The sequence below is a fragment of the Chelonoidis abingdonii genome, chromosome 2, assembly GCF_003597395.2.
Source record: "Chelonoidis abingdonii isolate Lonesome George chromosome 2, CheloAbing_2.0, whole genome shotgun sequence".
Taxonomy (NCBI): Eukaryota; Metazoa; Chordata; order Testudines; family Testudinidae; genus Chelonoidis; species Chelonoidis abingdonii.
In genome coordinates, this window is record NC_133770.1 from 150397451 (window position 1) to 150423361 (window position 25911).

Genomic DNA, 25911 nt, shown 5'->3' on the forward strand with positions numbered 1-25911 from the left:
TGCTCAGATGTACTGTTATACTTCTCATATCCGGAATCTTTCCACACATGGCTGAATTCTACAGCCATCCTCTTATTTAATGACAAGTTCCCTTTCACATTCATGTAGCAACTGTTCCCTTGACAGGATGAGAAAAATGCTGTAAATAGTAACCCTGCTAATGTTGAAAATCTTATGCAGCTTTTTACACTGATCTTAGTAAAGACTGGGGGAAAAGATGTTAAGAACAAGATTTCAGAAGTAACTGGTGACTTCGGGTGTTATTTTTAGAAAACATGTTAATACATCCCCAAGTCTAGTCAGGGTCTAGAATCAGCAGATATCCTCAGACTTTAAGTGGTGTGTATGCACCAGTTTAAGACATACAGCCTACAGGTAGGTTTTGTGCTGGCCCTCAATTTCTCCCTTAATGGATTTCAGCCTGCTCTGCTCCAGCTCTATTCTAGCTCATACATCAACAGAATGTTACTAAAGTTAAAACGTGTTTTCTGTCAGTACTGCAAAACTGGCGAGCTGAGAATAAGAGCAGAATCCCAACAGAAAACACAATTTTGCATTTAAATGAACAGATGTGCTTGAACCTGTGAGGCAGAAACCTACTATGCCTTTAAAGACAAGGCATTTTCCAGATTAGAACAGTACTCAGCTCAGTGCTAAATTTAGTTCAGTTCAAGAAGTTTCTTCCTTTTAGTGCTGTGATACGGGGCCCCAATTCTTACCTACACTAATGCCCCTTTGGCAGCATAAAAGTTGCCTCGGAGGGCAGAAACAGCCTTATGAGAATACTGAGCACAGAGACCTCCCCAGCTGGTGTACAGCCTGCTGTAAGAGTCTACACTGGCCCAACTCTCAAACATCCCCCCAGCTGTAGGGGGTGCATTGGAGTCATGGCTGTAACACACTCACTATGACTATTCTTTGCTTTCCAGGGCTTACAGGAAGTAGAGCTTAAAATTAAAGCAGCACAAGGCTGTTCTACTTTACATGAGGGGGTGTGCAGGGTGCCACACAATCTCAGAATCCAGGGAGCACAAGATGTGGCTCAAAACCACCTTTACCCATCTTGCTTCCACAAACATAGGCACAGGACTAGACTAAGAGCCACCAAGTGATTTTAAATGCTCATCAGCTGTTTCCAGTGATGCAGTTAGCAGACATCAGATTAAACATTCCTTTTTTTTCCTGGATCTGGACTCTTGGGAACTGACAGGCTAAGCCATCAACATGAAGAGATACCAGCCACAGAACTAGCTCCACCCAGAGTTCACTGGTCTTTGGGGCACAGACCCAGACAACTCTATTTAGATACGCGTTTTCTGGACATTGGGCCGAGATTGCGAAAGGTTTTCCCTTGTTTGATGAATCTGGGTGTCTAAAAGCAAGCCTCTCATCACTGCTCACTGATGGAGTCAGCACCAGCTAAGATTGTTTGTTTTGAAGTTGTACTGGACTACAAAGGACTGAATGGCTAATGATAAACCTGAATACAAAAATCAGACCCAAATGTCAAGAGCTCTAGGAACAATGAATGATCGTAGACAGAATTACCTGACCTTCATAGCTACAATGCAACCACTGCTTCAATAATCCTGTATGCTTCAGCCAAGCCAAACAAGTTGATTTTTTAAATTATTTCCCCTTGCACATTCCTGAGTAGATTCCAGCAGCATGTTCCTGTTCCTGTACTGATAGCTGGACAAGACATCATCAAATACATTTACATGCACAATATCTTCCGAACAGGTGTTTCACTCATGTCAGGGTTAGTGGTCAATACTCTTGCTCTAGTCTAAGTTAGAAGCATGCTGCTTAGGAGAGCTTACAGAATCAGGTTTAAAAACCCTTGGAAAGCACCAGCAAGTTAAGAGAGCTCAGCCACCATGATCTAGACTAGAAGAATGGCAGCACACTACAGACATCAAAATTAGACACTGCTGTGAGGTACTGGAATTTCAGCACCTTTCGGACAGAATGGCAAGTACTGAACACCACACACACACACCTTCCAACCAAAAGCACGGTATTTCCAACCTCTCTACTTAATATGGGAAGACATTCCAAAGCTTCCTTGTCATGATCACTAGCAGACAATTATTGGTCAGAGTTGAAACTGTGCAATCAACTTGTTTTAAAGTTCCACAGCAAGCCAAGGAACTAAGGAATGCAACAGCATTGTCACAAAATTAGCACCATGACATTGACTGTGGATAATTCAAGAGATTTCTTTTTGATGGCACTATTCTTGCATGGAGAATACCAAAGCTCCTGTCTTCTCCAACCTGCTGAGGGCTACCACCATGCCCTCCAGAAGCAGCAGCAGCCTGTTGGGGAGAAAGCAGCAATGCGCTTTGAGGATTCCAGTAGCAAAGGATGCTAAGGAAAGGAAGCATGAACACCCGTCTCCATGATATCTGTCTCCCCCATCACTTTACATTTCCACAGAAATGCAATTGTTTGCACCACTGGACTAGTCAATCCACTAACCGCAATGTGAAATTAACAAATGTTGATAGGAGACGAGAGATAACATGGCTCCTAGCTCTACCATATGGCACAACACACGTCCACTAGGATAACTAGGAGTAGTCGTAGTAGAACTTTTGCGCTGCTGCTAGTCTGGTGAAGCCAGCATTTCACCAGATACAAATTTAGAACGTGATCATTACTAAGGAAACTTAAGACCCCTCTTCCTGGTGAAGCGCTCTATCTACAACAAAGCTGTGAAAGTGAGAGGAGGAGCTCAAGCAATGCGGCACTAACTGCTCTCAAAGCCCTCACCCAGTTTGTCTGAGGATGTGATAATATCAGCTGGAACGCACGAGTCCAGATCTGCATCCAAGATTCCCAGGGGGTCGAGCTGTGCTACATGATGCCCTCGAATCTATGAAATGGGCCAGGAATGGAAAGGAAAGTGGATACCAAAAACAGAGGGGGGGAAAGGAAAGGGAAGGGATAAAAAAAAGTTAAATTACATTCGAATTAATTTGCAGAGTAATTCTCACCGACGTTTGGAGAAACAGTTACTGGTGCATCATCAAAATTTACACAACTAATGCCGAGAGGATCAAGCTTTGCAATGTGGTGACCCCTGACCTGGAAGCAACAACACAGATCAGTTATTAAACAAGTTCATTAAAAGAGACATACATTTTCACATTCCACCCATTCTGCAAAGCCACTGTACAAAAGGGATCCATTGCATGTAATGTATAAAGAAGTTGCCCATAAACATCACAACTTGCGTTTAAGAGCAACATGGAGTATACACCATATACAAAGTTTATCAGCATGGCCCTGGAACTTCCCTCCACCGCTCCGCTCCACCCCTCTCCTGCCCCCGCCCTGAGTTAACCATTATTAACTCCATTTTACAGTTCAAAGTAAGCTGTGGAGGGGATATTACTTAGACTGTAAGTGCTTTGGGGAAGGGATTATGTCTTCATGTTCTGCAGAGGGACTTTTGAGCTCTGTCAGATAATTTCTGAAAGCATTTCCTAAATTACAGGTCAAGGGATTGACAAGCATGACCTGAACATATGCCTAAGAGAAACATTATTAATAGCCTCCTGGTCCCAATCAGATCCTAGGGCTCCCTTTCAACCCACAGTAGCTAGGACACAAGAAAGTAGATCTATTGTATGTTGTGTGGTTTGGTAAGTTGTTCTTATTTTGTTTCCGCTTGGATTGCTAGGATGTCCTGGTTTCATATTTAAACATTTACAGCGTGAAGTTTCTCAGCTCAACACCAGATAGCAGCCCAGAAGGCTCACATGGTTATGAATGCAGCAGAACACCTTCTCTACAGTGAAGAAATTTATAACACTGGGGGGCAAATTCAATATAGGCAAAGCAAAGATTTTCTTCTCCACTGAAAGATTCTCGAAGATCAGAGAAGTGATCCCAAAGCAAAGAGTAGACCTACCACCACCTTGGATCTGTACAGGAGAGGCACTTGTTATCATACAAGTTTCCAGAATTTAAAAACTAAACCATGACTATTTCTTGTAAGCATCATAGCATGTTAAGAGTCAGCTCCCAGGTTAACAATCCTAGGGGTCAGACTAATGCCAAGTTGGCTGGCAGGCTTAAACGTGAATGACTAGTTAGTGCAGAGAATATATAGTCCTGTTGCATTGCAACAATCATCCAAAGAGAAGGAGTTGTGGGTTGGCTTGGGAGCACAAGAGCAGCTAGTAATGCTCCAAGACTGAAGTTAGGTAGACACATCAGTTCAATTTCATAAATGGTTGACTGAACCAAGGAACAAGACTTAAAACCACTCAACAAGTTTAAGCACAGAAATAGCAAAGTGCTTTCAGCACAGAGGATGGTCCTAAGGTGACTCTCAAATAGTTTAGTCTTCTTCATTCTAGCGTAGCCCCCACCTTACCATTGACACCAAGTTCCAAACTAAGCAGGATGTTACCCATCAAAGGCCAATATTACAAGTCAGGTTTGAAGCTCATCTTTCTAAAGAGCTTTAGACTGTTAAGGAATAAGTATGGGCACCTAGATACCACAGCGAGGAGCACAGTATAGACACCCAAACACAGAATTATCAAACATTGGTTTGATAAAGGATGTTTCTCAATCCATCTCTGGTCTATTACAGACTTTGGGTAGTTTTCTACTTATGTGAATTGTTAGGTATTCTTCAGACACAGCTTTGGGAGTTCTTCTTCTGATATCAGAAAAGCTTGGGAAGATACCACTCAAACTCAGAAAAAAGTGTTACTGAGGGTTCAGATCTGGCTATTGCTCACATGTGCAGAGACCCAACACCACAAAGAGATATTATGCCAGATCCGAATTTAGTTTTTTGAATAAGTCTCATGCCAAACTGTTTCCTGCTGATGAGTTATGAGTTCTTCCCTCAGAAACCACTAGGGTCATTTCCACCAACTGCTTGCTCAGCTGCTGAAACTTTGAGTTAATAGCTTCTATTTTCAATATCTCTAGTTTTTATTCTCCAGCTAGGAGGTTGTTGTCCAGAAGCTGCAGATGGGTGTATCTGTCTGGGCCTTAAACTCTGTCTCCTGGCCCCCTAACTGAAACATCAGGTCAGTTTCAAAATCAGCTGACACCAGTGGAATAAACAGCAGCAGTGTTTTGATTTCTGAAAGCTTACTACAAGTTGAAGGCAGTATGTTGCCTGATCTTGGCGACCAGGCCTCTAGATTTTGCAGACATTTTAACTCCCTTGCTGATCAGCTTCCACTCTGAGCTGCAAGTTAAGATATCATATTTGCAGTTCCCACTCAAGTGTGGACCCAGTTATACAGATATAACACCACCTTACAGTGCTATAGCTTATTTCCTTTCCTGAACATAACTGTGGTGTGGTACCGCTTTAGTTATATTGGGATAGTTAGTGGTACAACTTGGATGTATAGGCAAGGCCTTAGTACTGTAAAGGATTCCACTGAGGTTTGGGAAGTGATTTCTGTGGTTTAATCCGTTGAGAAACCAGAATTTAGGGCTTGATATTAGGGGAACTCATTGAGAAAGCACTGAGCGCCCGCATCACGTGACCTCTCCAGAGTTATTGCTGATGACTCCCCACAGTCTTGGATTAGAATAATAAAAACGTTCCCCTGCACTAGTCTTGGACCCACTCCCCACCCTTTGAACAGGCATGTGATAATCCATGAGGATTGTTCTGTAACTGAAAGATGGAGAGAGATCCATTAGATCAACTAGTTCAGCTTCTCAAATCATGCATGTCAAGGGATCTGAGGTTCCAATGCTGGACATCATGTTCTTTGGTAACTATGAACAGAGGAGGGTCAGTTTGGCTAGTTATGGCTATCAAACAGCTCAGAACTCAGAGCATCAGGAGATGGATTTGATAGTTGTCTGGTTTCTAACCCAAGTCCCAAATCCCTGAATGTGTGTGAGAGCTGGAAGAAATTACTTTCCTTTTATCTCCTAGATTTAACACAAAGCAGCTCTGCAGTGCAGGCATGCTGAACTGTGTAGGCAGCCATGAGAGCAGCAAGGTATGGAATTCCACTTGAGTGGGTAGCATATGACTATTTCCTTCATTATAATCGTACAAAGGCAGATTGTTTTCCTGCCTCAAAAGCCTCTATCAGCCATTACAAAAATTAAATCAGATGCATAACTACCGGTATGATTAGAAAGTAAAAGGCAGTTACCTTTTCCGTAACTGGTGTTCTTCGAGATGTGTTGCTCATGTCTACTCCACAGCAGGTGTGCATGCTTGCCAAGTGCACTGGTGCTGGAAGTTTTTACCCTAGCAGTACCCGGGGGGGGGGGGGGAAGAGCGCACCCCCTGTGAACCCTGGAGTGGCCCCTACCTGGTGCAGTGTAAGGGGAGCTGCGCGTTCCCTCCACCCTCCGTTCCTTCTTGCCAGACAACTCCAGCTGCGGGGAGGGCAGGATGTGGAATAGACATGAGCAACACATCTCGAAGAACACCAGTTACGGGAAAGATAACTGTCTTTTCTTCTGCGAGAGATTGCTCATGTGTATTCTACAGTAGGTGATTCCAAGCTGTATCTGCTGGAGGTGGGTAGGAGTTCACAAGTTCTCGGGATGGAGTACCGCACCCTGCCAAACCTGGCGTCATCCCTGGTTTGGGAGACTACTGCACAGTGTGAGGTAAACGTGTGAACTGAAGATCACGTGGTGGCCCTACAAATGTCCTGAATAGGACGTGGGCCATGAAGGCAGCCGACGAGGCCTGCACTCACGTCGATGGTCATGCCGCGACCGACTACTATACTGCCTTCAAGACGAGGACTGTTAGCGATGTCCGCCACAGTCCCATCTGTGCTCATTCCATGAAGATAAGTGGTGCCGGGAGTCCTGATTGAGCAGCACCCATCCAGACAGTCTAGATTGTGTCGAAGGTGATCCACATGGACTGAGCCCTGTACCGTCATTGGGTGGCGAGTGGTGTCGGGAACGTTCCCTCGACCGAGATGGCGGTAACTGCGGTGATCGCAATGGCGGCTTGCTTCTGGAGCGTGGGGCCCAACATCGGTGGTGCTCCCAGCACCAGCATGGACACAACTTCCTTAGCCGCCTGGAGGACTTTGGGTGTAGATGGCATCCAGAGAGGCCTGCTCCGAAGGGGCCGGGCTACTCTGCTCTGTGTGAGTCAGAGGCCTAGGGCCCGATGGGGACTGAGGACTACTCGACATGGGCCTACCCTCTGTCCCAGACTTCCCTCGGTGCCATCGCAAAGAGGGAGTCTTTCTGGTTCTCTTGCCATGCCCCGTGGAAGGGGAGCAGTGCCAACTAGTTGAAGGTACTGGAGGGTCTCCGCGTACCAATGCCGTGGTGCCGGTACCAGATCAGAGCGGCGTGCCAGGGTTGGGACCAGCGCTGATTCCATCAGGATGGCCCAGAGTCTGATGTCCCTTTCTTTTTTGGTCCGGGGCTTCAACAACTTGCAGATCCTGCACCTTTTGCTGATATGGGTTTCTCCCACGCAGCGCAGATAGTCTGCGTGTGGGTCACTCCTTGGCACAGACTGCCTATAAGAGCCGCATGACTTAAATCCCGGGGCATGCCCTGGCCCAGGCTCACTAACTAAACTTCACTGAAAACTAAACTGACTACAGGTACTGCTGAACGAACAGTTCTGGGGACAAGCTGCAGCAAGGCTGGAGCTAAGCAGTTCCAACGTACTTCACTAGAGGCAAGAAGGAACTGAGGGTGGGGAGAGGCGCCACTCCAGGGGTCGCTGGGGGTGTTCCCCCCCATGGGTACTGCTAGGGGAAAAACTTCTGGCACTGGTGCATGTGGCGAGCATGCCCACCTACTGTGGAATACACATGAGCAAGTCATTCGAAGAAGAAACCGCCATTCCTGCCATTATGAAACTCAGCAGTTTCTTCTTCCCCTATAATTAATTTGGAGATATTCAAGTTCAATCCAGTTTTTAAGATGGTAATTGCCTCGTGCTTTTAAAGAGGCCATATGTTACAAACATCTGCTTTATCTGCCAGGCTCTGTAGTCTTTTCTTTAAGGGCTTCTCTCCACGGGAAAGATATCCTGGCACTACTTGACTAGAATAGTTATACCAGTATAACTCACTGTGTGGACACTCTTATTCTGCCATTTCAAAGGCTGTGGCAGGGAAAGAAAAGGAAGAAACGGGGATTTGATATTCACCAGTAATTGGATTTAAAAAACAAAACAAAACCCACAATAACCTCAGGCTGGACTACGTGTACACAACTAAAATCCAAGTATTTTTCTTTTTGGCTTGCCTGCTTATTCTACAAACCAAGAATGGGCAGACATTGGGTTTAGCTGCTAACATGAATTAGCATTGGTACTGAGGGAAGTAGAGTGAAGTGGATGATTCTGCCATACAATCAGGGATGAGATCCAAAATCATCCACAGCAGATTTCAACTTGACCTTGAGCGATGGCCTGACTTTTGGCCTAGAACCAGTGCCTATGCATTACCAAGCAGGGTATGAGCTAAATACTGCAAACTTGACCTCTTGTTCCATGAGCATGCAAGGCCTAGAGTTCTGCAGAGGAGAGACAGCTCTGCAGCAGGAGGGGCAGAAGCAGAGGCACCACAATGTCGCTCAACAGCAATCCTGCTGGAACAACAGCTGTATTAACTGAGCTCATTTCAGCTCTCCCGGTGGGGAGACAGTTCAGGTAACAAGGTTTGCATTCGGGGCTAGGAAAACAAACCTAGCCTTTATGAAAGTATAGGCGTGACCCAATTTCCTAGGCAACAGTTCCAAATGTGATAACACCCCTACAATGCCTGGAGTGATCCCAACTTCTCATGGGAGCTCTTCCCTAGCGGCACGCCAGACAGCAGCTGGGAGATGGTGAGACACGAGTTAAGAATAAAGAGTTCTGAATGGTAATTAGCAGTTTTGCAAACCTGCTACAGGGGCTGCTAATAAAGGGGACAATGTGTACGGAGTTGAGGGGTGATCAGATGAGATTACTTTCTTTTTGAAGTGTATAAATCGTGAGACACTTGTCCACAATAAAGATCACAGGTCTGACAAAGTGGAGAGCAATTAAAAATATATGAACCACCCTCAGCAACAGCATACGAAACCACTAAACCACAAAAAAGGGTAAATTTAAGAGCATCTTGAGAAAAACCAGCCTCTGCAAGGAAATCAGAAGCAGCAAAGATTCCATAGTTTATAGATGTTCTCTCCAAGAGAGAGGACGCCTGCTCCCCTTGACAGGTTGATTTTTGGCGTCAAGCTTTGTATTGATCCATATGTTTCAGTCAGCATATTTAAACATATTTAAGTAGCCAGCGACAGCATGGCCTCTTCCTAACTGCAGATGAGAAATGGATCCTTCATTTTTGTTTTAGGATATCAGGGATTAATCCTGGAAGTATGTTGGAACACTGGAGACAGAGTTGTTGCACAGCAGCACGTTTTAAGCTAGGAATGAAGTGGGAGAGGAATTATTGTTAAGAAGTTAATTCTAGAAACTCATTATCAACCAAACAGTCAGGGGTGGGCAAAAGTATGTCTCTTGTTTTGCAGCTGATGGGATGGGGTTAATAACTAGCTTAGCTGTAATAATCACTTTATTTGGGTAAAAACAATGGTTTTGGCTCTTATTTAGGAAGTGTCAGCTAATGCATCCTCCCAATAGATCAGTGGCTTGCAGTTAAAATTAGGTAGATTTTACACACAGAACAGCAAGAAAACATTCTTAAGCTATACTTACCATGTAAATGCAACACAGAACAGCCAGAACCATGGAAGCCTTTTCCAGCACTCAAGGGTAACAAGTTTAGTTCCACCAGTAGTTCAGAAAAGTGACACAGCATGCAGTTTGCTTACCCAGTCACCAAAATTCTGCATGTGACTTCAGGCAACAACCTGAATAGTAACAGGGCTGATTCTTCATTACACTGCCCTTTGTCTAGGAGGCACTGACACTAGTGCAAGGCAAGTGGCAATGACTATACAAGCTGCAGGAAGTCAAGAATCAGGCCCCGTGTCTTTAAAAAGGAGCAAATCCTGAACTGAAGACTGGCATCCATTCACCATCACCACACAAAAGCGTTCTTACCTGATATGCCCTGATAAGAGATTGCACTGCAAGATGGTCGTCCACTAGTTTATCTACATTCGGTTGTGCTTGAACCAGCGACTGTGCTTGCGTCAGTGCAGACAGGCTGGTGCTCAGTGGAGGGGGGCTTTGGTAAGCAGTACCTGGAGCAGCCCCAGCATTGGCATTGCGAAAGAATATGTCCCATGACTAAGGAGACAAAAAGGAAAAAGCAGAGTGATAGATCCATTGCACAAAAATTCAGAAGAATTAAATTCCATCCCAAACCTTGTCTACACTAGCATTAGGATTGATCTACATTCAAAAGTTAGGTCGACCCAGCTACATCACACAGGGATGTGAAAAATCCACACACCCCTTAATGATTAGTTAAGCCAACTTAACCTCTAGTGTAGACAGGGCTAGGTTTCTGGAAAAATTCTTCTGTCAACTTAGCTACTCCTTGGGGGGGGGGATTTCAGGGAGAGTGAAGGGGTGCCCTAACTACATCAACAGGAGAACCCCCTCCTGCCAGCATGGGTAGTGTCTACACTGAAGAGCTATAGCAGCACAGCTACAGCTGTGCCACTGTAGTGTTTCAAGTGTAGACAGGCTCCCAGTAGCCTAAAATCTCCCACTTACTCAGTTGCCATTTCACACAGCTAAACACTCTGACAGCAGCTAGAGAGTCAGATCTGACAGCCAGAAGGCATCATTGTGGTAGTGTAGTCTAAGCCCCTGCATAAGACAGACCATATGACTGCCCTGAATTAATTCCTGCTGAAAGTCCAATTGCTGTGCATGAACTAGAGCATATCTTTTAGAAAGACATCCAAACTTGATTTACAAATTTTCCATTGAAGCAGAATCCACCACAATTGTTGGAAAGTTGTTCCAACCATCAGTTACCCTGATTGTTAAAAATGTGTGCCTTATTTCCAGTTAGAATTTGTCTAGCTTCAACTTTCAGCCATTGGATTCTGTTATACTTTTTCCCTGCCACACTGAAGAGCCCTCATGATATTATACTCCATATTCTTTATGAAAATATGCTTGCAATAGGAATGACATAACTAAGATGTACTTTAAGCAAGATAGGCCTTGTAGGGTATCATCGGATAGGTGATTTACTGAATATTATCCTATTTGTACGCACGTGTCATGTCTGTATCTGAAATTAGGAATATTGACTACATATCTATATTTCAACTGTGTTAGTTTGGGTGACGCCCCCTGCTAACGCTTCAGGTACAACAATGAAAAAGCCCGTGAAGCCTGTGAAGAATGGCTACAGGGGCCCTACAGAGGCATGTGACCATGTCACCTCATCTGGAACCCATCTCGAATTCTGTACTTTTCCACGAGAAGAGGGGGGGCAGGGGTCACACTAGGAAACAAAAGAAGATGTGGGGACCAAGGTAATCCAGGTTGTGAGTTCCACCCTGCTACCCCACCCAAGATGAATGCAGGAAACAACTAAGACTGAACTGGGGGAAAGAACTGGCCCCTTGGCTGGAAGGGCGTCTGGCCTGTGAAGATTATTAGAATCAGAACTTACATGTAACCAGTTTCTTTAGTGTATTAAGCTTAGTTTGCATGCTCTGGTTTATTTTCTTCATAATCTGCCTTGTTCTGAATGCTACCTCCTTAACTACTGAAAATATACCTGTTATAGTTAATAAATTTATTTCTAGTTTACAATATAACCCAATTTATGTGATTTCTAACTGGGGCACGGAGCGGGGGGGGGGGGGAGAAGTTGTGCATATCCTCCTCAACATTGAGAGAAGAGGTGAATTTCATATTATTTTGAGTTTGTACTCCAAGGGGTGGTGGACATCTGGGTTCTGTGGCAAGCCCCTCAAGCTGAGCCTTCTCAGAGCAGATCTCGGTCTCTCTGTGCAGCTGGGTGCGGTCCTGCCTGTGTGCTTAGCCGGAAAAGGCTGGGGAGCCTAGCCTAGCAAGACCAGGTAAAAAGGGGGCCCAGGCTGGCAGAATAGTCAGCTCAGCACACCAGGTGACATCCCAGGGTGTCCAACCCATCACACCTCTATTACCAAATTTCTGTTCCCCACGCAAGTACTTACAGACCGCTCAAGTCATCTCTTAACCTTCTCTCTGTTAAGCTAAAGAGATTGAGTTCTTTGACTCTTTCAGTCAAAGGCAGGTTTTCCAATCCTTCATATCATTCTCATGGCTCTTCTCCAAACCCTCTCCAATTGATCAACATCCTTGGATTTTGACACTAGAACTGGACACAGTATTCCAGCTGCAGTCACACCAGAGCCAAACACAGAGATAACAGAACCTCTTTACTCTAGAGACTAGTCTACACTCTTGCTACCTTCGTGGCAGCCAACAGTGATGAATTTTAAGGTATTGGGGGAAGAGACACAGCTGCCTCATGACCATGCCCCACCCTAGAGGCCAAGCACACAATTTAAGATTTTACACATTAAACAATGCAGACTTGCTAACATTTAGCATTAAATGAATTCGTAGATTTTTGTCCAACACAGCTCCACATGAATGGCACACATTGCATAACTGGGACAAATCCCCCCTCCACAACATATTTAAGGTAATAATGTGTACAATTCACAGAAAGCTGAGAGGGCAAGAGATGGCATTGACAAGGTTCCTGACCCAAGAGTACTTAGGATCTGTGACAAAATGAGAGACCATACAACACACCGGATAGAATTAGCATGGGACAAGGAGAAGGGTTACAGTAATAAGGTTACACGATTACTATACTCTGGTATGAGCTTATAAACTATTTACACACATAAATATTTTCAATAGGAGGATTCATTTGTGAGTAACATGGAAGTAGCAGGCGTATAGGAGGAATGAATGGTAGAGCCAAAGCACTCAGGGGGATATTTCCATGCACAGGGGTAGAGATTGGAATGAAGTTTACTACATTAAACCCGTTCTCTATGGATTTAAGGTTCAAAACCTGGTGAGAGGGAGGAATTTTAAGTCGTCCCCCACTTTAGCTCCCCCATCCCCTAAAAGCTGTGGATGTGCGAGTGTGGTGGAGCGACAGTATTAACCACAAAAGTTAGTGAGGTAAAAATCTTTTCTTGGAGCAACTTCTGTTGGTGAAAGAGACAAGCTTTTGAAGAACTCTATAGCTCAAAAGCTTGTCTTTTTCACCAACAGAAGTTGCTCCAAGAAAAGATTTTACTTCACCCACCTTGTCTCTCTAGCATCCTGGAACTGACATCTACACCACCACCGCAGACAGCTCTGAGCACACACATTAGCTCAATGATTCTCAATCCTGCTCCAGTGAAGGCGGCAGATAAGCACTGCCCTCATTTTACAGATGAGGAAACGGAGTCCTGAGGGTAAGAGTCTGATTTTTTTGGGTGCAGAGCATCTCAAGAAAGCAGGTCCCCACACCACTTGGCCACGGCCAAACAGCAATTCAGAGGCAGGAATGGGAGAAAAACTCTGGAGTTCACAGCTCCCAGCCCTATGCAGATGCACTGCAAGCAGCAGTCATTCAAGCTGCCTCACACAGGCTGCTCTGCGAAGGTCTCTCGATCTTGACCTGGTGGGGCACCTCTAAGAGTGAAGGGATAGATGGGCCTGCATGACTCCTCTAATCCTAGTTCTCTCTTTGGAGGCTGCTAATGATGCACTCAGATACTGCTGGGAAGTAGGCCACATAGGTACCTAGATATAAGGCCATGTACAATTTGGGACAGTTGCATGATAGGAAGGTCAATTTGTTTTACAACAGCCAACAAAGCCATCCATTCACGAGGGCTTTGGTCACTACTGTGCTTTGAACCAGTGACCTAGAAGTCAGAAGAGGACCCATCCTCTGTCAGCTCTCTCCCCACTCAGACTGTCAAGTTTCTGTTCAAATGGTTGTGTTACTTTTAAAGACAACCAGCATTTTCAAATGCTAGCCCTCACACTCTATGCTAGAAAGAAAGCCAAACTAATGGCCGAGGGTGACTGTATAACAAGTTTATTGCAAGCATCTGTATTTTACAGAGGAGTGACCAAAAGCTTGTCTTAAAGGATGGTCCTTTGTTGGTTTACACATAAGCTCAAATTCCTACCATCCAGCTGTCCCAAGTTGTACATGGCCTATTCAGTACCAACACAGCCCACTTCACTGCAATGCAAACAGGCTGCTCAGCATTTTGAGCATCATATTGATTAGCCATGACACACTGTTAAAAAACTATGTGCAGCAACTGGTGGTCTGTTCACGTTAACTGGTGTTAGCAACACTGGGAGCACTAAACTGAACAGATTACATGTGCATAACGGTCCCTTCTGGCCTTGAAGTCTATGAACTAGTATTAACAGCAGTGGGAAGTTTATAAAGAAGAAACTCCTGTAAGATAAAAGGGAAGAACTAAAAAAAAAAAAAAATACATGTGTCTGAGGAAGTGGGTATTCACCCACAAAAGCTTATGCTCCAATACGTCTGTTAGTCTATAAGGTGCCACGGGACTCTGTTGCTTTTTACAGACCCAGACTAACACGGCTACTGCTCTGATAAATAAGAAATAGTTCCATAATGTCAGCTCTTCCTATTCTTAGAAAAACACAGTCTCATGGTTACAGTGTGGCAGTCATGAGTTCTTGGCCCCTTTGCTGACACTACACTGGTGCTGTGTTACCACTGGCTAGTCACTTCCCTTCTCTGTGCTTTCCTCTCTTCACCTCTGAAACATACATAGTATCTCCCTGCACAGGGGGCCTTTGTGAGAAGTTTGTGAAGAGCTTTGAAATTAATCCTCAAAATGAAAGAAGAGAAAGGAGGGCAACGCAAAAGGTCAGGTTCGAAAAGGAGATGTAAAATACCACCACACAGACCTTGCTACAACATGCAGTAGCTTTTATAGGGGTACACCTTATCCACTGCAGCAGTTAAAGTATTGAACATAATTTTGGCTAAGACTAGGACGGCCTTCAGATCCATTTCAGTGTCTTTTCTGTTCAAGTGTCAGAAAAAAAACTGAGTTTACAGGTGTCAGGAAATAGCGAGTACTATTGAAAGCCAGAACACACACATCCAGACTCTGCAGAAAGCAGACTAGGCTCTTCTCTGCTACCAGGTGTTTTCCAGGGACTGGTGTTCCGCCATCACAGCAGCAGCTCTGCTCTGATCACATGGTAATGGGAAGCTATTTCCAGCAGTTCTGATTTACAGACTACCATTCACATGGCTCCACAAAGGTGATAAATTTAGAAAGAGGTCATAATGCAGGAAAATAAGCTGTGGTTTTTAAAAATTCACTTATTGATCCTGGTGCCAAAGTTCTCTCTTTATTTTAATCACGTTCATCATGCATAAGACTAGCCAGGGCACAAAAAAGGGACCCTTTGTGTCACAGTGCCCATTCTGACACTTCTAGTAACTAATCTGGAACAATACCAAATTAGCCACACACTAGCCTGAGTCTGCAATGTTGACTGAGCAGAAACATATACCCTACCCATTTATTTTCTTCGGATTTAAAAAACCATGGTGCTGTATAAATCTGATGAATTCTAGCAGTCAAATACCTATGTCTTTTCTCCATACCTATCCTGATAAGCATCACTCTGGTCTGACAGCTACTTGTCATAGCAGAGCTAGGTACAAGGATTCTGAAACAAAGCAAACACGTTTAGTCAATACCTGTGGAAAGCTGCAGGACTCTTTTAGACATCACAATGGCTCAGACATTACAATAGTGGGTGTGGTTTAAGAATCTGAAGAGATAATTAATGCTGCTTGTGATAGGAGGGAGTTTGTCTCTGTGCTTTGGTTTCCTACAGATTAGAAAAGCCTGAATTTCGAGACCAAAGAAAGGTCTGGGAAGGGGACTGAGAAATGGAAAGACGGCACCAGAGAGATTCCCTCCTCAGTTGACAGTATCCTGTGCTGCTGCCAGATTTCTCAAGACAGATGTAAATGTGGGACTCTGAGCAGGGTGAAGACTCTGGTGGCTTTGGCTTTTGTCAGGTTTAAGGAGGAGTTTCCAACTGCTGGGTCTCAGACACGGGATGTCAAATTGATCTTCCCATTCAGGGGCTCAGAGGTTAGAACCACCACATAGGTGGACATGAGCAACTTAAACACCCCCACCCCCTGATCTGGCACTCTAACATTATCAGCTCTTAGATCTTAAAGCACCTCAAAGGAGGTCAGCATCATTATCCCTATTTTACAGAAGGGGAAACTGAGGCACAGAGTTTATATGACTTGCCTAAGATCACCCAGTAGCGAATAGAAACTCCAAGTCTCAGTCCATTGCTTTATCCACTAGGCAAAACAAGGGTTATAACATTTAAACACACAAAAGCAGTAGCTTCTTCCTCAAAGGAAATGTAGAAAGTAACTTTTGCTCTCCATGTATCATAGGCAGGACCAAATGCCCAGCAGTGCTCCAGCCTGTCCACCTGTTCTTTTCCTTGCCTAACTGAGCAACAGCTCTTCAGTGACAGACCACCACAAATTACTGTGTTCAAACAAATGCTAGAGGTATGATAAACAAAAATGAAAAGCCTTCAGAGATCACACTGAATCTCAGTTCTTCACTCATCCGCATGAGGAATCTTTTTGTTCAACTATAACACTCTTTCTCCATCTCATACAGGTCTTTCAGTGCCAAAACAGTCTTTTAGATAAATCCTGCAACAAGGAGTTATATCTACCATCAAAACTTATAGGCCACAAATACCTCTTTGATGGGCTAAAGCTGAATGACAACCAGAAGTACTAACAAGGCACCCATTTCAGCAACAGTGCCATCCTGTTTTTTAGAATCAGAGTATCAGGGTTGGAAGGGACCTCAGGAGGTATTTAGTCCAACCCTCTGCTCAGACCCCTAAATGGCCCACATCAAGGACTGAACTCACAACCCTGGGTTTAGCAGGCCAATGCTCAAACCACTGAGCTATCCTTCCCCCCAGTCTCTCTCATCCAGTTTCTAGCACTGGATGAGTCAGAAGACAGGGAAACTAATGCAACTCACCTAAACACACAGTGTTACAGGCTTTTGGGGTTGGGGTGGGGAGAAGAAAAGCTATGCTATCTTGTGTTGGTGTCAGTATGCATCCTGAAACATGCTGGTTGATTCTCTTCCATCACACCTCTTCACTTAACAAGTTCATCAATGGTCACTTATAGCTAAGGCTAGGGACAATAAAAAAAATTCACAGAAGCCAGTGACCTATCCCTGACTTTTACTAAAAATATTCATGACAAAATGGAGAACTGCTGTGCAGCTGAAAGGGCCAGGTGGGAGCTCCAGGGGCCCCCATCTGTGGGGCTGAAGTCCAGGGTCCCCCCTGTAGCAGCTCAGAACTTGGGGGCTCTGCTGTGGGCAGGCAGGGTACCCCGCAGCTCCCAGCCACCAATGGTGGAAGTCACAGAGGTCTTTGGAAGTCCCGGATTCTGTGACCTCCGTGACAAAATTGTAGCCCTACTTATAGCTAAGGCTCTTCGTTCTCAGTTTAAACTGATTTAATTGAAAGATTCCTAGGTTTTACAAAAATTATTCATTTTTTTCTGATATTCACCCTACTTTTGTATCATTCAAATATATGAAAAATAACTTGTTTTATCAGGAAAATACATTAGTCTGTGGGTATATGCAAAGCTGCCTGTTGAAGAAAGGCTATTTGCTAGTCGTGAAGATACACACAAACAGGTACGCATGCAAGCTCTGAAGTACTGATGAATCTCACACCCACCACATACACATTTCAAGCTATTAGCAGATAATGGTTTAAAGATCTGATACACTAAAATAGGAAGAAAATGAAAATCTGTATCAGAATGTGTTTCAGAACAAGAAAATATTTGAAAGTTTTAAAACACAAAAACAGGAGAAAAGGATGAAGTTGAGTGTAGGTACATACTTGTAGACTCAGAACTATTAGTCTATAACAGTCAACTGTTTATTAAAACTTTTCATTTGGTGATTAGAGATTTATTGTTTTCTTAAACTCAGAGGTAGCACTGTGTTTTGAGTTCCATTTTAGTTCTGCAGCAAATCACATTGATGAACGGAATTCAAAGCATTAATCTGCTGAATACATTTTTCCCCTGTCTTTCCATCTACCAAAATAAACCCGGATATTTACCCAGAAAAAATTAATAGCTTTTTGCATGGATTTTCACCTGGTTTTGTTGTTGCGGTAATAAACACTGATGAATTTCTTGGAAAAAATTAAATAGAAACTGAAAACAGAGCCCTACATATAGCCTAGCTCACATGACACCACCACAGTTATGGTTATCACTAGCATAAGCACTGACTGCGTGGGTGCTCTGGCAACCAACCTCCCCCTGCCTCCTCCCTTGGGCATGCTGCATTCCTGCTCCTCCCCCTCTCTCCCAGCACTTCTGCCTGCTGCCAAAACAGCTGTTTGGCAGTGCTCTGGGAGGGAGGGTGAGGAGCGGGGGCACAGCATGCTCAAGGGAGGAGGTGGGAAAGAGGTAGGGTAGGGGCAGGGACTTGGGGAAGGGGGTGGAATGGGAGCAGAGCCGGGGGCAGAAGAGGGTTGAGCACCCACCTGCGGGAGCAGAAGTTGGTGCCCATGATCACTAGCCCCTGGTGCCTGAGCCTTCAAGCTACCCATTAGGCTGAAAGTAGAGTAAATTAGACAATATTTCATTCAGCCATTTCCAAACTGTGGCACACACTCAGGCTCAGATATGTTTTTCCAGGTACTTTATCGCACTGGATAACTCCCAGACATTTCAAACCTACTACAAGCTTCGCCCCCACTAAGGGCTGCTAATCTGATGTATTTGAAGTTATAGAAGTTGATGATTATTGTGTTGCTCCCAACTTTGGCAAAGTCAGCAAAACCAGGAGATTTGAGAACATGGAGCACTGAGGATTAATGGAGTCTGGGGGCTGCATTTGTTCTGCCCTTTGGAAACCTTTATACTGCACAGATATTTTTGAAAGTGACTAAATATCCTCCTCCCAAGTGCTATCTTTGCTTATCATAGGACAATGTACTTTGACTTTTACCTCAGCAAATGCTGAAGGTCAATTGCAGCATGTAATTAGTCTAATCAGGTTTCCCTCTTGTGACCTTCCTTTGTACTCATGTCGTGTTCTAAGCATTGCTCAAATGAGTGAAGATAAATTCAATTCTAAACCTTGCTACTACAAGAGACTAGTGGAAAGAACTGGTTTGCATGAGTGCTCTAGCTTTTTGAGCAGCACCCACCTTGGCAAACAGAAGATCATTGCCAAAACTCCTTGTTCTTTCCCTCCTGCTCTTACTTGTTCTGGCTAACTGAGCCCAGAGCAATTCTGATACACACTTGCTGTACTGGAATTACAGACAAAGCTACTAGTGGTACTGTACTCCCTCCAAATACAGCTTCCTTTGTCCACTTCCAGGTTTGAGAGCTTGTTTATTCATAACACCACCAGACCCCTTCATATGGAGCATTAAGGGTAAGTTAGATGTAGCTACCACATGTCAAGAGAACATTATACATCTATACATTTGGAAGCCTGGACATTTTTATTTTACCTGAATTAGTCTATTTCAGTTTTTGCTTCTCATGCTTTAGAAGCACGGCAGAGTTAATTACTCTCAAAAATGAGAGTAACAGACCTCCACAACAGTCTTCCTAATAACCAGCACCCTCCAGAGAGAGTGAACCCTTTGAGGATACCTTACTAAGCATATAAAAACATATCTCCTCTCCCTTTCACTTCTTTCCTTGCAGCTGAAGTCCCATCTTTTCAGTGCTCTCCCTACATAGCCTTGTTCCTCCATAACTCTTCCGCATATCCTTGATCATCTTCTCCCCCCACCACTGATTCCCTACAGCCAAATGCCCCCCTTCCCCTAGATTTCCTCTCACAAAAAACTACTCCACTTGTCTTGGCTCTTGAGAAAGCTTCTGCATAGTTTGCCAGTGGAAACATAACAGGGTGGTGGTAAGTAGGAGTGTTAGGGGAAACAGCTGTGTGGTAGGTGGTGGTGAAGAGATTTTGGGTATGGACAGGGGCTATGAAAGAGCAGTTTCTCTGCATCATGCTTAAAGAACTCTCCTGACACTGCGCCCTAAGGGCTTCACTGGCTTTGTGAGCCAGGGAGCAGTGGCAGCCAATGCTGAGACACTCCACAGGCACTGCTGTTGCCTGACATGTCAGAGTCAAAGCTTCAGTGCAGGGGAACTAAGGTGCCTGCACCCAGGCACTAGCAGTAGCTAGGCCAGGGGTAGGCAACCTGTGGCACGCGAGCTGATTCAGTGGCACTCATAGGGTCCGAGTCCTGGCCACCGGTCCGGGGGGCTCTGCATTTTAACTTAAAGCTTCTTAAACATTTTTAAAACCTTATTTACTCTACATACAGCAGTTGAGTTTATATATTATAGACTTATAGAAAGACCTTCTAAAAACGTTAAAATGCATTACTGGTGCACGAAATGAATAAATGAAGACTTGGCACACCATTTCTGAAAGGTTGCCAATCGCTGAGCTAGGCACCTCTGAGTCTGTGCTCAGAGAACAAGAACAGCATTGTTAGGAAGCCCTTTATATGCTAATATCTTGGCAAACCATTATGGAAAGTTTCAGCTGCCCTTCACAGGGTTATGGTGTCAAGCTTGGAAACTAACAAACTATTGGTCCAAGAGAGGGATGTTAGTTCTGCTTGGAAAGCAAGTCACAGCACAACATTAACTAGAGAGTCATTAGACACTTCCACAGTGCGCACACAGAATGTCATCTTTCCCTTTCAGTAACTACCGGATCAGATTTTGACTGGTTTTAGTGAGAAGCTTACTCTGGTGCCCATTAGGATATGCCATTCTGTCCCCAGAGACTCCTATTTCCATCAGTGAAGTTGGGACCCCATTTTTACATCTGTATGGCCACTTGCTGGTTGACCTGTGTGTATCGCAGGGGGGATTTGTGATAATTACAATAGTGCCCATAAACCTTGATCAGGACTCAGGTCCTCCTGTGCTAGGATCTGTACAAAGGGAGACGGGTCTCTGCAAAGATAATTGAAGGCTCCCAGCATTACCTAGCTGTGGCTGTTCCCTTCCTGTGCAACTATTACGCTTATAATTGGATTGACTCCTAAAAGCATGCAAGCACCCTCAAGAAACGCTCATTATAGACTTCAAACCAGGCAGTGCTTACTGCTTAATAAAAGCTAGCTTTGTACTGTGCACAGGAAACAATGGCAAGTTCAGAGCTTTGGGACTGCTATTGCTCATTAGTGAACCACAGCAACTACAGTAGCGTGCGTCCAATTTACAACAGATGACCTTTGACTTGTGGGGTAGCTGTCACTTCTCATTAGTATGGCTATGAAAGCTCTCTCCACTACAAGCTTGTTCTGAGTAATACAAGTACGTACAATTAAGGCCTGGTCTACACCAGGGGTTCCCATACTTGGTTCGCAGTTTGTTCATGGTAAGCCCCTGGCGGGCCGCGAGATGCTTTGTTTACCTGAGCATCCGCAGGTACAAACGTTCGCAGCTCCCAGTGGCCGCAGTTTGCAGTTCTGGGCCAATAGGAGCTGTGGGAAGTGACAAGGGCCAGGCCACTGCTTCCCACAACTCCCATTGGCCAGGAACAGTGAACTGCGGCCGCTGGGAGCTGCAATCAGCAGTACCTGCAGATGCTCAGGTAAACAAAGCATCTCACGGCCTGGCAGGGGCTTACCCTGAACAAAACCATGAACTAAGTTTGGAAACCCCTGGTCCACACTAAAAAGTTAAGTTGACCCAGCTACATCGCTCAGGGGCGCACAAAAATCCACACTGAGTAAATTAAGCTGATTTAACTCCCAATTTAGGCAGTAGTGGGTCAAATAAGAATTCTTCCATCAACCTAGCTACCGCCTCTTGGGGAGGCAAGTTACCTCCACCAAGTGGAGAAACCCTCCCATCAGCATAGGTAGTGTCTACACTGTGGTGCTATAGCATTGCAGCTGCAATGTTGCAGCTGTGCCACTGTACTGTTTCAAGAGTAGATATAGCTTCAAAGTTTATCCTATTTTGAAGATCTGTGGTGAAATCCTGCTCCATTCAAGTTAGTGGCAAAACTGACTTCAGCAGGCCCCTGATCTCTTGTGGTTCATATATGCTTGTGAAGAACTACATAGGGACAAATATCTTCTGCTTCTGTATTAGCTTTGGATAGGTAAAGCAAGGCTAGCTGAGTCAGAAGGTAGTATCCTGGCTCCACTGAATGGGAGTTCTGCCATCAACCTTAATGTAGCTAGGATGTCAGCCATGGTATGCTACTGTCACCAGTTTTAAAATTGCCATCCCAAGTGTAAAAAGCAGCTGTATTTGATTATTCCAGACTAGAATTTGGGATACAACCTCTTCAGGGCACAAAGATGGCTTACACATTGCCTTGCACAATGGAGACCCAACCCTTGTAGAGACTTCAAGGCACTATTGTACAACACGGCCTACACAAGGATTTTGTATTGCTATTATTTCTATTGGGGTATCTGAGTTTTTACTGAGGCTACACCTAGGCTACAAGTGCTGCTGTGCTACAGCAATGCTCTGCAGCTACAGCATCACAATACCGTATAGACATTTCCTGCAGCAATGGAAGGGTACCATTAAAGTGGTACAATCTGTGCATTTAGACCAGCACTCGTATAATGCTTTTTCATCCACAGATCACGAAGCTCTTTTACCAGGGGGAAAAAGAAGAGATTTGAGTGACTTGCCAAGGTCACACAGTGAGCAGGAGTGCTGTGAACACGCCCAGTACGCTGATTCTATCACTAATCACTGGCAACCTCCTGCCAAACAAGTTAGTTGGCAAGTGCTTACCAGTCAGCTACAGGGAAAAAGGGCACCTTTTAATAGGAGCAAGCCACAAGAGTAGTCATCAGCATGCACCCCTTTCACTATGGGACCCACAAATACACATGATCTGCTTTGCAGAAGAGAACCAAGACCTCCACTTTAAATATCATCTTTCCACAACTGCATGTTTAAGTTTTCCCTCATGAACATATACCTATTAGAAACCCTACAGTTGCATTTCTCTCTCACTCTATCAGTAACCAGAACAGTATCAGATGTTTCCCTTACCTCACTGCTAGCAGTACCCCACATACCTATCACCCCCAGGCCACGAGGCTCACCTAGTCAATCTAGCCTCCAGTTTTCCACTGGTCATTCTACCCTCCCAGGATGCAACTCTTGTTCCAATCCAGCTTCTGCTCTCTGCACCTATGCTGGCATCACACACACACACTTACTTGATAGTGGGGGTGAGGGGGTAACTAAACCATATAGGATGAAAATAGACATCTATAAATTTGCTTGGCATAATTTGAGTTTTTTTTAATAATTTCAATGGATAATTTTTAAAGCATTTTTTAAATTATCCATTAAATTTTCATTTGGGCCAAAAAGTGGTTGGGGGGGGGTCAGAAAATTACTTAATGACAGTGAAATCGAGATGCAAAAAGTTAAAGCTTCATAACTATTACAAACAAATGGTCAACATCACACGTCAAAACAAACAAAGTGAAGAAACAGATTGACAAAGCCAGAAGAGTACCCACAAGTCAACTACTACAGGACAGGCCGATAAAGAAAACAGAACGCCACTAGCCATCACCTTCAGCCCCCAACTAAAACCTCTCCAGCGCACCATCAAAGATCTACAACTACCCTCAAACATGATCCCTCACTCTCACAGATCTTGGGAGACAGGTCAGTCCTCGCTTATAGACAGTTCCCCAACCTGAAGCAAATACTCACCAGCAACCACATATCACACAACAAAAACACACTAACCCAGGAACCTATCCTTGCAACAAAGGCCCGATGCCAGCCTGTCCACCTCTCTATTCAAGTGACACCATCATAGGACCAATCACATCAGCCACGCCATCAGGGCTCGTTCACCTGCACATCTATCAATGTGATATATGCCATCATGTGCCAGCAATGCTCTCTGCCATGTACATTGGCCAAACCGAACAGTCTCTATTGGCAAAGACTAAATGGACACAAATCTGACATCAGGAATCATAACATTCAAAAACCAGTAGGAGAACACTTCAACCTCTCTGGTCACTCAGTAACAGACTTAAAGGTGGCAATTTTGCAACAGAAAAGCTTCAAAAACAGACTCCAATGAGAAACTGCTGAACTTGAATTAATATGTAAACTAGATACCATCAACTTTGGCTTGGAGAGAGACTGGGAGTGGCTGGGTCATTACACAAATTGAATCTATTTCCCCATGTTAATATCCTCACACCTTTTTGTCAACTGTCTGAAATGGGGCATCTTGATTACTTCTACAAAAGTTTTTTTTCCTCCTACTGATAATAGCTCATCTTAATTAATTAGCCTCTTAGAGTTGGTATGGCAACTTCCACCTTTTCATGGGGTGTGTGTGTTTGTTCCATTCTATGCATCTGATGAAGTGGGCTGTAGCCCATGAAAGCTTATGTTCAAATAAATGTTAGTCTCTAAGGTGCCCCAAGTATTTCTGTTCTTTTGGCGGATACAGACTAACACGCCTGCTACTCTGAATGGTTACAGTTAGTTTGGAACCCATCATCTGGGTATGAGTAGTTTAATGACTTTGCACTTGCCTGCACAGTATCTCAACAGCTACTGTGGTGCCCATGTTAAGTCCTCCTGAAGAAATTAGGTAAGTAATAAATTGCATCATCTGCAAGTTTCGCTTTTACAGATCAATATGTATGTACTGACACCCCTGTTCTTGCCATGCATCAATGCAGCACCCTGCTATCAGCCTCTTCCCATGTTGAAAAATGATCTCCTTTCTGATCCAGTTTGTAAGGCATTAGAGATCTTAGTTTTTCACCCAATGACTAGCTATCATCATCACCACCACCAGGTCTTTATCAGAGGCTTTTTCAAAGTTTGATCTCCTCTCCTCCACTAGTTTGCTGGCTCCACAAAATTCAAATGGAATAGAAGAGTCATTCTCCTTTACAAAAAAAGTCATGCTGGCATGACCCCATCATATGTGCACCTAAGGTGGGTTTTAAGACTGTTTCAGTTCATTTAACCAATACTGAAGATCTAATTCCCAGAGTGACTATTGGCATGCATTTTTAAGTGGCAAGTACAATACTACCTATCATTCAGTATCACAGTACAGTAACCAGTTGAAATTATAAGTGAACACATTTTTATGTTAGCAGTTTACCGACTGCTTCTCAAATATCCTCAGACTTTAACAGTGCTGCGTGGAACAAAGGGCTGATCTGCACTACAGAAGTCTGTGCAGATCTCAGTGCAGTCCTTCACATGCTGTCACACTAGAATGGCACAAAAAGGGACTATCTGTGTGAAAATACCTCTACATATGCCGGCCAAAACTGAATTCACTTTTTATTGCTCCTGCAGTGCACAGATATTGTCGCCCATAGGATTCTTTAAGTTATTACTGCTTAAATTTCTCCCTCCACTGAAATCAGTAGTTCAGATGCAAATATTAGGGAAAAAATACAAACACACTTTTCTGCCTAGGTGCCTGTATTCCTCTTTGTCTTCACCAGAATGTGTGACTTTCCAGGTCAGTATCCTCAAATGCTTTCCTGCTCAATCCCTTATGTTTATGGTCCTTTGGCCAGTTTCGATGCCACGTGGCACTTCTATATTTAAGCCAGTTTGAATTAATATTGCAATTAAGACTGAGATGTTGTATCAGATTGCTTGGGCTAGAACCCAAGTGACACATCTACCGCTTCTGTGATTCTGTCCAAAAGGCTAATCAAATTTGCCTGGCTCTCCAGCTCCATAGAGCCAGAAATAGTCTGATATTTCTACAGTAGTTTATATACATGCTTACCTTTCCTCCATTATAACATGTGCATGAAATGCTGCCCCCACTTCCCCCAACATCATA

The 25911-nt window shown here is 44.2% G+C and overlaps 1 protein-coding gene across 5 annotated transcripts in view; it reads right to left on the reverse strand.

Annotated features, from left to right (window-relative positions):
- The window catches only part of OGDH (oxoglutarate dehydrogenase), a 93605-nt gene that overhangs the window by 45042 nt on the left and 22652 nt on the right, over positions 1-25911 (reverse strand). For 3 of the 5 annotated variants that reach the window (XM_032774508.2, XM_032774505.2, XM_075062699.1), the window contains 2 exons: positions 10052-10240; positions 2779-2881 (listed from right to left, as the gene is read on the reverse strand). In XM_032774508.2, coding sequence (XP_032630399.1) covers positions 2779-2881; positions 10052-10240 — 292 coding nt within the window. Of the gene's footprint in view, positions 1-2778; positions 2882-3002; positions 3094-10051; positions 10241-25911 lie in introns of all 5 variants that reach the window. The other 2 variants (XM_032774509.2, XM_032774507.2) reach the window with 1 other exon arrangement.